This window comes from Lemur catta, chromosome 25 (assembly GCF_020740605.2).
Source record: "Lemur catta isolate mLemCat1 chromosome 25, mLemCat1.pri, whole genome shotgun sequence".
Taxonomy (NCBI): Eukaryota; Metazoa; Chordata; class Mammalia; order Primates; family Lemuridae; genus Lemur; species Lemur catta.
In genome coordinates, this window is record NC_059152.1 from 4,791,065 (window position 1) to 4,803,510 (window position 12,446).

Below are 12,446 nucleotides of genomic sequence, written 5' to 3' on the forward strand. Positions count from 1 at the left end.
CTGGCAGCTCCTGTTCAGGCTGTGATCAGATATGTGCACCTCGCTGTTACCAAGCCTGACGACAGAAGGGAGCCAGAGTGATCGAGGGTGGTGGAGAGATCATTGGCTTTAAAGAATGTCAAGGTGTGGGGCCCTCACAGGGTTGTGTGTGCAACTTAGACTTCTTTATATTCAGAAATGGGATGAATTCGCTACTGAAGTGACAGGTGAAAGCTCTCTTTTAATTCTCAGCTGACAGCCGGCAAGAGCGCCTGCTCCTCCAAAAGGAGGTCCGGCACCTGCCCCCGTGGAGAGCCGGGCTCACCCGGGCCCCAGGCTCCCGGCCCAGGGCCCAGGGCGGCGTCTGTCCCTCAGTGGCTGAGGCAGGACAGCCCGGCTTTCCCACGCTGGCTGTGCAGAAACACTCAGCAAAACAAAGCTGTTAGTGGGGAAAACTGTTTCTTTGAATCGTGATTGACACGTGTCAGAATCCGAACAGCAGGATTGCAGCTGCCCTTTCTCTGGAGCGTCTTTAAGCTCTGCGGCTCAGCAGCGGATCCGCCTTCACCCGCTGCCCAGCCCCCTCCGTCCTCAGTGTAGCTGAAAATGACCGCGGAAGGCATTTGTCTGAGACGCATGGGACTTGCTTGGTCCAAACGCTGGAACCAGCATTTTCTAAGGAGGCAGAGATTTCCGGAAACTTCCGCAGTCTCCAGAAGTGCTGACTGGTTCGCAGAGGGAGAGAGGCCCTCAGTTCGGTGTCTGACAGGGACCAGGGAGCCACACGTGTGTCTTGATGGCTGGATTCCTACCTAGAACAGGGATATTTCTGGTAAATGAGAGGTCAGAGATTTTCATTAATGGCCCTTGATCCCATTTCTGAAAACCTTCTGCATTAGGAATCCAATACTAAAAAGAACAGTGAGGAAAGAAACGCTTCTTCTTCCTCAGACACAGGGGAAGGCAAAGCGTCCTCGCTGCTGGGTGACAGGTCAGGGCCCCAGTGCGGCGGGACCTGCCTGTGGACTTTCTTCCATCACACGCGGCTGATGCTCCCCGGAGAGGCTAGAGAATTATTAAATAAAAACATTGGTGATTTGCTTCCAATGTGGATGAGAGGAAATGAATTTTTTTTGTTTTTTGAAGGAAAAAAAGGTTGAATATTTGGAAGACTGGTGTATTTGGATGGCAGGACGGCATAGGATGAAATGGGCTTAGAGCAGAGCAGGGGGCATTGGAAATGGACTGTCCCCCCCGCCCCCCAGGAGACCGTGAGCCGAGGGCCACGGGGGCCACATGCGTGCGGGTCACGTGACTGAACACAGGGCCGCGTGCGGGGAAGCGTATGGTGACAGTGCGGGACCGCAGCCACTGAGCGTGGGGAGAAGGGGGCACGTGATCCTCTGCGACCCCCTACCCACAGGAGGCCGGACGCCGCAGGCAGCCCTGCCGTGGTCCGCAGCCTCGGCCCACGCCTGGCAGACGTCCTCTCCCTGCGTGTTTCTTGATGCACCAGGACTTAGATGCTGACATCTTTCCCGCTTTTTTTTTTGCCACTTAGTCTCCTTATTCTAGTTTAAAGTTTTATCAGAGGAAAGTTGGGCACAGTGAGTAAAGCCAGAAGTTACATGGTGAATAAAGTTTCGTAGGGAGCTTTATTTTGTCATCACCCTGAAGCGCTGTGAAGAAAAAACACGCGCACTTGAGGACGATTGATAATGGAGGCTATATAGACACTTTGGCTGCTGTAGGTTTCACTGACTTCTGTGATTTTGACATACTTGGTGTCATGAAATGGAATGAAAGGCCATTGAAGATTATTCCTTTGCGTTAAAAAAAATCTGATGTCTTTAATAGTATTTTTCCTAATTTCGGCAAGCCTTGAAATTTTGATGTCTTGAAGATGATTTTATAGTATTGTTTCTTCATAGACCATGCGTTTATGAAAATCAGATAATTTTTGAAGTATAATTACTACATGTTTTCTGATAAACACAGGTTTATGGGAGTTACTTGCCTCTGTGTTAATCTTTCCTATCTTTGGAGTTAAAAAAAAAAAAGACTTTTGCAGAGATAATGATGCAAAAAGTATAAAATTAAAATAGCTGTTTCCGCCCACAGATGATGAGGATGGTATGGACTGCATGGACAATGAGAGGCGACCGCATTTCCCTCAATTTTCCTACTCTGCAAGTGGACGAGAATAAGTCTCTTTCATTCTGCTACTTCACTGTCATCTTAGATTTGTTCCTGAAAATGATTCCTGGACATCACCACCAGTCCTAGCTCTTACAGGTAGCAGGGGCACCTTCCGACATCCCGGACCAGCCAAGGGTCTTCACCCCTCACCACCTTTCACCCACATGAAAACACACGTATACGCAAACACACTCCGATTTTTGTTTTTGCATGAAATTGTATCTCAGTCTAAGGTCTCATGCTGTTGCTGCTACTGTCTTACTATTATAGCAACTTTAAGAAGTAATTTTACAATCTTTGGAAGTCATGAGCCCACCATTGTTCATTTGTGCACCAATAGTCATCTTTTGACCTTTTCATTTTGGTTTTTCCCTAACAGTGAAGGCTAAATGAGATACACTGATTCTAGGTACATTTTTTAACTTTCTAGAAGATAAATCAAAAACTAATTAGACTAAGAAGATTTAGTTTATAATTCAGAACAAGCAATTGTGGAGGGGTGGCGATGTGCATATGCAAAGCTTTAGTAAAGCATATCAGACCAAGGCATAAAGTAGGCGTAGATCACTAAGATTTGGCTGGAATTTAGTAGGAAGCATTTGAGAGAAGGACTGAACAACTGTTGAGATACATAGATATTTTTAATTCCTGGTGGATACTACAGAGGAAGCCCGGTATCACAGGTGGACGTCGAGACTTCACGGGCAAATTGTGGGCAAATGAACATTGTTCTGCCAAGAAACGAAGGCATATGCACAGTCAGTCACTTAAAGATGATACAATTTGCGCCAGAGAGCATTTTCCCCCTGTGCTTGGAAACCTTTCTCCTTCTCGATATTTATCACCTCTGATGGCTGAAGAATGTAGACAGGCATAACGATCCTGCTTTTCACCAAAATTCGTACACCAAGGTAAACAGGTGTTTGCCTTATTTGTTCTAATTTTTTTACTTTCAGTTCTACGTGAATTAGCTTTTAAAATTCAGATGTTAAAACTTTGAATGTCCTTTTACGATTTGTTTATATTACAGTAGTATTTATTTTTTAGTGATGAGAATTGTATGTCATGTTAGCAAATGCAGCTCCGACTTACACAAAATAGACTTAACTGCAGTTTCTTTTGACCCATGTGCAAGGAATGTACACGCTGATGAGAATCATGCACTTTTTCTCCTATGTAAAAAAAAAATTGATAAGGCTCTGAAATGGTATATACGTTAGAATTTGGCTTTGGGAGAAGAGATGCTATCATTCAACCCCTTGGTGCTAAAAATGAGAAAATCCCCAACTACCCATGCCAAGGGGTTAATGAAACCAGTTGATGTTGAGCAAAACTCGTTTGCTCGTTGGAGAATTGCAACGTAGCAACAGCCTGGCCACTTAATGTAATGAAGAAAACTGAAACCTGAATGATGATAAGAAATGAACTTTACTTGGCAAAATGAACACATCTTGAGTATTTAGGAAGTAGGCAGTAAAGGTTAAGAACCTGGTGTGTTTATTGTGATCATGGTACACTTATCACTGAATTAAGCCATCAGGGAAAAAAACAAACAAACAAAACAAAAAGAGAACACCTCCAGCTTTTCTTTTTCTGTATATACTCATGTCCCGAAATTCCAACATTTCTCACTGAAAGGGGACGTGTATGCAAACCTCATCTTTCTCCTTCATTAATGATGATCTTCAGATTAAACCCTTTGGTGCTAGGAGCTGACATTTTCCAAAGCAGTCTATGAAGTCCAAGGGGCTGGGGGCCATTCTTACGGCAAACAGGCCTCCCCGCTCCGTGGAGTGATCATGGAAATGTATTTTAGTTCAACTATCTGACAGCTCCCAAATGGAAGACTACAGCATGACGTAGTATTACGATTGCATCGTATGAAAGAGCAAGTGACTTTCTAAGTAGGATGAATCATATTCATAGGCAGATGTCTTAGCCTCTTGACGCTGGAAGTGTGGATCTCTAGCTGTGAAACCACTGCTGGCGGTGGGCAGGCCACTGGGACTGACGGGGGTTAAAGGGCATTTTACTAAGGCAGCTAAGACATATTTAGACATAGATTTTGTCCTAATTTTTCATATTTCTACCTGAGTGAAGTTCATCCTTAGTACTGACTAGGAAGTTACAGTTAAATGGTAGTTTATTCTGACTCATACACATAGCTTACCTTTTTTTTTTTTTTTCCCCACTTGGAATTATGTTGAATGTTTCACTGACAAGAAAGTAGACTAGAAGGTATGTCTTTTAAGTTGTCTTGCATCCACTGTATCAGAAACTGGTGAGAGGAAGAGGAGAAAGCTGAAAGGCTGATATTCGGAGCACTTACTCCTTCGGAGGGAGAGCAGACACCGTCCACTAAGCACATAGCTGTTTGTTGTTTTGGTTTTTTCCCCCAAATCTTAAGGTGATTTCCATGACCTTGGCCGAGGACGCTTCCTAAAGATGAATGACCAGCACTGACAGTGCCCCAGGCTGGCCACTCCTCACAGCTGGCGCTCAGCCCCCCGCCATGCCCGGGGCTCAGTCACCTCTCCCTTGCGGGACGCAGTTGGTATCTCACAAGGTGTTTTCTTGGCTTCAATTTTGAGAATCCCTTTCTTTCACTCTCAGATCTGTCAGCTAACACGGAGGAACAGTAGAGAGACAGAAGTGTGCAGAGAGGGAGAGTTCTGAGACCTCCCTTGCGTTGCCCGTAGCCGTAGTTCTGGGTTCTGGCAGGTGGAACAGCCTGGAAGCTGGAATCGTTGTGCGAGAATGCAGTGCAGACCCTGGGGACTCCAGCTGGCACTGTTGTGAGGTTTAACTCTTGTCATGAGGCAGCCATCTTGGAGGACATTGGCCATTTCTGCTTGGATGGTTGGCAGGGTCGCTCTCAGCTTTGCTTTCTACACTAATTACGTAGCATTATTCCAGTATTGTTTTCCATTTCCCATACCTGATTTCCGGCTTCTTACAGCTGACTGTTCTTGCAGGGGCCACTTGCTTCTCCTAGAGTACAAAGGTAAGGGCCTTCCTTACTAACTGCAGGGTCTATATATTACACCTCAATGTACACACTTTGCTGCTACTGTTTGTACTGTCTACAGTAGAATTTCCTTATCTTGCTCCTGGTAGTGCATTACAGGCAAGCATGAAATGTAAAGTATTTATTTAAATAAAAAGAAAAACCTCTAAATTGGTAATTGAATTACCTCCCTGTAGCTTTATGGTTTGTGACATTTCTTGACCTTGCTAGTTCTTTCATTAGATCCATGCAAGATCTAGTCACCTGGTTAAGGATTTTAAGCAGACGCAAATATGAACCCAAGAAACTGTATTACTATTACTGTTGGTCATACTAAAACTGTTTATTTCCTTAAGTATATGACCCACAAGGATGTGAAATAACTACAAGAAACTGTTTTTGTACACTGTACATCCTTAGTATTTTTACACGTATATGATAGGGGTGCACATTATTTTCCTTCGTACAGACAGCTTAAATAAAGCACTATGTCAATCTGCTACTTCTCTGTTTGTTGTTGTTGGATGTGGTTCTGTAATCTCAGAAAATTACTCTTTTCTGAAAAAAACAAATTTTTAATAGCCCCACCTGGCATTAATCTAACCTACCCTGTATAAAATGTGATAGGAAAATCTGTAAACTCCTTAGAACTCAAAACACACACGGGATTATTTTTACGTCCATAAAATGGAAACCGTGCAGTTGTGCAAACTCGGATGAAAGGCCCCTTGCATGGGGGAGACCTCCCTTCCCGGCACTGGGTTCAGGGCAGATCTGTGAAGCCAGGCACGGAGTAGGTCTCGGGCCCTGGAGATCATTCAGATCTGATAATCTTTACAACCAACGCTTTGGACCCAGAAGTCTTAAGGAGTGTAGGTCGTCATCAGTGTCTTCCTGACAATGTGCTGCTCTGCGTACTTCCTTTCCTAGGGTGTATTTTTAACACTTCGTGGCAAATTAACAAACTTAGACACAGGTGATAGAGTAGGAGGGCTGGACTGAATCTGGTTTGTGTGGAATCATTTTGGATGGGGCCTTTCTCTGATTTTACCTCATAAAGCTACTGTTGTAGAAACTGGGCTTTGCTCCTACGACTAAGCCAGACAGAGGAATGGCTTTTGGGACCAGAGTTAGTCGAGCATGGACATGTGTGTCACACAGCCACATCTGAGGGCATTCTCACACGTGCTCTTCTCTCAGAACCACTGGGCTTGGCAGATCCAGGAGGCTAAAATAAAGTGACCTCTATAATTCTTTAAAGGTGCTATTTTTAGAGTATCGTATAATTTATTCACAGTATACCTAAAACAGAATTAAGGACAAGTAAAATCTGATGTGACAGCCTTTATGTCTAGCACATTTGACAAAATCAAAAACTTTCTGAATCTGAGTAGAAGTTCTACTATTTCAGGCTTGAACCTTTTACATGCTCAAGAGACTTGAGTGGTCTCTTGTGTGTGTCTGTGTTGCCGCCTCCAAAGCCTATTCTGCATCGATTCGGAGGCAAGGCTGAACATCGGTGGCCTTCGATCTGTGTCGAGATGGCCATGGCCAGGGTCACTGGCCGGGAGAACAGCCGGAGGTCAGGGCCTTGTCCAGCTGCAGCCTTGCGTTCAGTGTTTCATTGTCATTCTCAAATACAACACAAAACTTCCAGTGTCCATTTTTATTACTTTAAAGCATTTGAGGGCTTAACTGTGTATAGTAGAAATACTATTTTAGACTAAAATACTGATCTGTGTACAGGTGTTTGATATACTCTAAGTAAATTTTCTAATTTCACTAAGTATGTTTTTAGGCTCCTCTCAAATCCTGCAGACTGAAGAAAAAAACCTGACACCACCAAGCCAAAGATGCTTTTTTTGTCTGTTTTTGTTGTTAACAGAATGGAAAGAATAATGCGTAGCGCTTCCTGGTGTCTCCTGATTGTACACAAATTGGTAAGATGCTAAATAACAATGGAGTCTTATAGGATGTTGATTAAAGGCAAATAAAGCTGAAAGATGCTATCTAGCTCAGAAAAGAGAAAGAAAAATGAATGGCAGGGAAAAATTTCCTCCTTAATACACTTTGGCCTAGTTAAAATATGTGCCTTTTCAGTGTGTTCTGTTCATCACTACAAGGTATCAAGGAAACATTACAATTCAAGTCTTTAAAAACTTCATTTATTGAAATTCATATGTACCACCTAGCATACAAACGAGCAGATTTAGAAACATAGTAACTTCGAGCCATTTCCGAAAACATACCCCAGGAGCTCTCCTCATGTGGCGTCCGACTCCAGCTGCAGCCCATCCACGGGGCCGGGACCCCGATGTGGAGGTGAGGAAGAGCCCCCTGCAGTCTGAGGTGGTTGGCCCGGGAAGGTCGCGGTGCATTGTGGCATATCACGTATAAATCAGATGAATGTAAATATCTCTTTGTAAATCATTTATTTCACTCTGTTCCATCCAGGTCAGCAATCAGATTGTGGCATGCTGGGTAACTGGAAAAAAATGATAATAAAAAAGTAAGTTTAAATAGATCATGTTCTTCAATGTGATTTTTCTTCTCATTGCTCATTTAGTTACCTTTCATGACTAGATTTTTGGAGATGAAGTTTCCCTTGCTAAAAATGTGGAAGTGACATGTAACCCGTTGTAGGAAAAGCTGTGCCTTATCTTGCCCAGACATCAAAGCCCTTGTCACAACGAATATAAGGCTGTTTTAATGCTTTAAATGTGAAAACAACGTGTAACCAGACATCTGTGTGCCTCTTCAATAAGGACAGTCTGATGTTAGGACATGGCCAGAGAGCCATCTCGTCTACCGTCCAGGAAAGGGGACACTGACTTGTGCCAGAATCCGCTTATGGAAAATTCATATGACCTTACGGTGGGTAGGAAAATCTAGAACAAAAACAGGTGTTAGGCCAAGTGTGGGCAGATGACTAAAACACAGTCCTTGCCCTCTAGGAGTGTAAAGGCCAGAGGAGAGCCAAGGTGTTATTTTCCAAACCCCAGTTTTCACGTCAACAGATAAACCAGAATGTGGCACAGGGCCAGGGAACCGTCTTCACCAAAGAGAAGAGAACCTGGCCCTCCCCGTGCAGACTTGCTAAGCTGGACTCCAAGGAGGGCTCTTGTCAACCCCGTTGGAGCCATATTTACCTGCTGAGATTCCCAAGACAGGACAATGAGTGAAACCAAAATCAGAATTCACACAAGAGAAATACATCAATCTGTTGCCTTTTTTAAAAAGTGAGAAAAGGTAATGTTTACATTTCAAGTAGATTTCTCGGCGTGTGAGAGACACTGATGATGACTGTAATGGATAGGTCTGTGAGCACTAGAATGGTTTTGCCAGGGTAACGAGAGCATCGTGTGTGCGCAGCCTGACCTCACGCAGAATGCAGGTTGGTAACGAGAGTATCGTGTGCGCAGCCTGACCTCGCGCCGAATGCAGGTTGGTAACGAGAGTATCGTGTGCGCAGCCTGACCTCGCGCAGAATGCAGGTGGAGGCCGCGGCAGGAAGCTGCCCTCCTTCCTGAGTAAGCTCAGGGTTCCATGTGCACAGCCCTCAGGGTGGGCCCTGCAGCCCTGCCCTTGCAGCAGGGGCTTCCTTCTGTCCTCAGCGGAACACCCCTGCAGAGAGGCTGCCACCAACTCCAAGTCACATCAAACGCAGGTTTCCACCTAGACCTGACCTGCCTTCCAGTCTTTTTTTCCTTAATTTCAGCATATTATGGAGGTACAAATGTTCAGGTTACATATATTGCCCTTGCCCCACCCGAGTCAGAGCTTCAAGCGTGTCCACCCCCAGGTGGTGTGCATCACAGTCATTATGTATGTATGTGCCCGTCCCTTCCTCCTCCCTCCCATCTGCCTGACACCCGATGAATGTTACACCTATATGTGCACTTAGCTATTGATCAGTTCATACCAAGTTGATGGTGAGTACACGTGGTGCTTATTTTTCCATTCTTGTGATACTTGGTAGAATAGGCTCCAGCTCTCTCCAGGATAATACAAGAGGTGCTAGATCACCATTGTTTTTTGTGGCTGAATAGTAAGTACTCCATGGTAGACATACACCACATTTTATTAATCCACTCATGGACTGATGGGCACTTGGGTTGTTTCTGCATCTTTGCAATTGTGAATTGTGCTGCTATAAACATTTGCGTGGAGATGTCTTTATAGAATGTCTTTTGTTCTTTTGGGTAGATGCCCAGTAATGGGATTGCTGGATCAAATGGTAGATCTACTTGTATCTCTTTGAGTTATCTCCATATTGCTTTCCACAGAGGTTGTGCTAGTTTGCAGTCCCACCAGCAGTGTATGAGTGTTCCTATCTCTCCACATCCCTGCCAATATTTATTGTGTTGGGCCTTTTTTGATAAAGGCCATTCTCACTTGGGATAAGTGGTATCTCATTGTGGTTTTGATTTGCATTTCCCTAATGATTAGAGATGTTGAGCATTTTTTCATGTTTGTTGGCCATTAGTCTGTCTACTTTTGAAAAGTTTCTGTTCATGTCCTTTGCCCACTTTTTGATAAGAAAATCAGCAAGAAAAAAATCAATCCTGAGTTCTATATAGATTCTAGTTATCCCTTTATCAGATATGTAATATGTGAATATTTTCTCCCATTCTGTAGGTTGTCTGTTTGCTCTCATGATAGTTTCCTTGGCTGTGCAGAAGCTTTTTAATTTGATCAGGTCCCATTTATTTATTTTTGCTGTTGCTGTGATTGCCTTCGGGGTCTTCTTCATAAATTCTTTGCCTAGGCCAATGTCTAGAAGAGCTTTGCCAACATTTTCTTCTAGAATTCTTATAGTTTCACGCCTTAGGTTTAAGTCTGTTATCCACCATGAGTTGATTTTTGTGAGAGGTACGGATCCTGTTTCAGTCTTCTACATGTGGCTATCCAGTTTTCCAAGCACCATTTATTGAATAAGCATTCTTTTCCCCAGTGTATGTTTTTGTCTGCTTTGTCAACTCTTAGATGGCTATATGAGGATGGTTTTATATCTGGGTTCTCAGTTCTGTTCCCATTGGTCTATGTCCCTGTTCTTGTGCCAGTACCATGCTGTTTTAGTTACTATAGCCTTGTAGTATGGTTTGAAGTCTGGTAAATTGATGCCTCCCCATTTGTTCTTTTGGCCTAAGATTGCTTTTGCTATACGGGATCTTCTCTGGTTCCATATGAAGCGTAAAATTATTTTTTCTGTATCTGTGAAAAATGATGTTGGTGTTTTAATAGGGATTGCATTGAATCTGTAGATCACTTTGGGCAGTATAGAGCTTTTAACAATGTTGATTCTGCCAACCCATGAGCATGGCATGGTTTTCCACCTGTTTACGTCCTCTGCTATTTCCTTCCTCAGTGTTTCACAGTTCTCCCTAAGAGGTCTTTTACTTGCTTAAATATATTCCTGGGTACTTTATTTTCTTTGTTGCTATTGTGAAAGGGTATTGAGTCTTTGATTTGGTTCTGAACAGTTTGACTGCTGTTGGTGTATAGGAATGCTATTTATTTCTGTACATTGATTTTGTAACCTGAGACTTTGCTGAATTTGTTTATCAATTCCAGTAGTCTCATGGCAGAATCTTTGCGGTTTTCTAGGCATAAACTCATACCATCAGCAAAGAGAGATAGTTTGACCTCTTCTGCCCTTGATTTGCTTCTCTTGTCTGATTGCTCCGGCTAGGATTTTCAGCACTATATTGAATAGAAGCGGTGATAGAGGGCAACCTTGTCTGGTTCCAGTTCTAAGTAGAAATGCTTTCAATGTTTCCCCATTCAGTGTGATGCTGGCCGTGGGTTTGTCATATATGGCTTATATCATTTTTAGGTGAGCCCCGTCTATGCCTATTTTGTTAAGCAATTCTTATCATAAAAGGGTGCTGAATTTTGTCAAATGCTTTTCCTACATCTATTGAGAGGATCACATGGTCTTTGCTTTGCTTCTATTTAATTACATTTATAGTTTTGTGTATGTTGAACCCTCCCCTGCATCTCTGGGATGAGGCCCACTTGGTCATGATGGATTATTTTTTTGATAAGCACCTGAATTTGGTTTGCATCTATGTTTACAAGGGTATTGGTCTGTAGTTTTCGTGCATCCTTTCCTGGTTTTGGTATCAGGGCTTCATAAAATGGGTTGGGGAGAATTCCTTCCTTCTCGATGTGGAATAATTTCTGCAGGATAGGCACCAGGTTCTTTGTAGGTCTGGTAAAATTCAGGTGTGAAGCCATCTGGTCTGGGACTTGTCTTTTGGGGAAGGTTTTTTATTGCTGTTTCAATTTCAGTACTTGATATTGGTCTGTTCAGGAATTCTATTTCTTCCTGATTGATCCTAGGGAGGCTGTGTGTTTCTAAGAATTTGTCCATTTCCTCCACATCTTGCAGTTTATGTGCATAGTTTTTATAATATTCATAGATGGTATTTTGTCTCTCTGTGGCCTCAGTTGTAATTTCTCCTTTTTCAGTCCTGATAGCTTATTAGAGTTGTTTCTTTTCTGCTTTTTGTTAATCTAGTCAAAGGCATGTCAATTTTATTTTTTCAAAGAACCAACTTTTTATTAATCTTCTGTATAGTTTTTTTTTGTTGTCAATATCATTTATTTCTGCTCTGATCTTATTTATTTCACTTCTGCTGGGTTTGCGGTCAGTCTGTTCATCGTTTTCCAGTTTTCTGAGACGATTCATTAGATTGTTTATTTGTGATCTTTTTGTCTTTTGGATGTAGGAATTTATGGAAATTTTCCTCTCAGGACTGCTTTAACTGTGTCCCACAGATTTTGATAACTTGTGTCTCCTCTGTCATTTAGTTCAGATTTCTATCTTGATCTCCTTGTTAATGAAATAATTGTTTAGCAGAAAGTTGTTTAGTTTCCACAATTTTGTGTAGAGATTAGAGTTTCTGTTGGAGTTGATTTCTAACTTTATTCCACTGTGGTCTGAGAAGATACATGGTATAATTTCTATTCTTTAAAATTTTTTGAGACATGCTTTGTGTTCTAGGGATATGGTCAATCTTAGAGAATGTCCCATGAGCTCATGAGAAAAACGTATATTCAGTGGTTTTTGAGTAGAATGTTCTGTAAATGTCAGGCCCGTTTGTTCTAGAGTTCTGTTTAAGTCCATTGTTTGTTAATTTTCTGTTTTGAGGATCTGTCCTGCGCTGTGAGAGGGATGTTGAAGTCTCCGGCTATTATCATTTTGTTTAGATCAAGTAGGATTTGCTTTTTGAATCTGAGTGCACCTGAGTTGGGT

At 42.7% G+C, this 12,446-nt stretch overlaps 2 protein-coding genes across 4 annotated transcripts in view; one reads left to right on the plus strand and one right to left on the minus strand.

The window, feature by feature from the left end:
• AKT3 (AKT serine/threonine kinase 3) overlaps positions 1–5,687 on the plus strand; it is a 215,104-nt gene extending 209,417 nt beyond the window's left edge. For both annotated transcript variants that reach the window (XM_045537212.1, XM_045537213.1), the window contains one exon: positions 2,101–5,687. In XM_045537212.1, coding sequence (XP_045393168.1) covers positions 2,101–2,186 — 86 coding nt within the window. In that variant the 3' untranslated portion in view covers positions 2,187–5,687. The remainder of the gene's footprint in view (positions 1–2,100) is intronic.
• A 1,647-nt stretch (positions 5,688–7,334) lies between these two features.
• The window catches only part of SDCCAG8 (SHH signaling and ciliogenesis regulator SDCCAG8), a 203,529-nt gene continuing 198,417 nt past the window's right edge, over positions 7,335–12,446 (minus strand). For both annotated transcript variants that reach the window (XM_045537208.1, XM_045537211.1), the window contains exon 18: positions 7,335–7,670. In XM_045537208.1, coding sequence (XP_045393164.1) covers positions 7,641–7,670 — 30 coding nt within the window. In that variant the 3' untranslated portion in view covers positions 7,335–7,640. The remainder of the gene's footprint in view (positions 7,671–12,446) is intronic.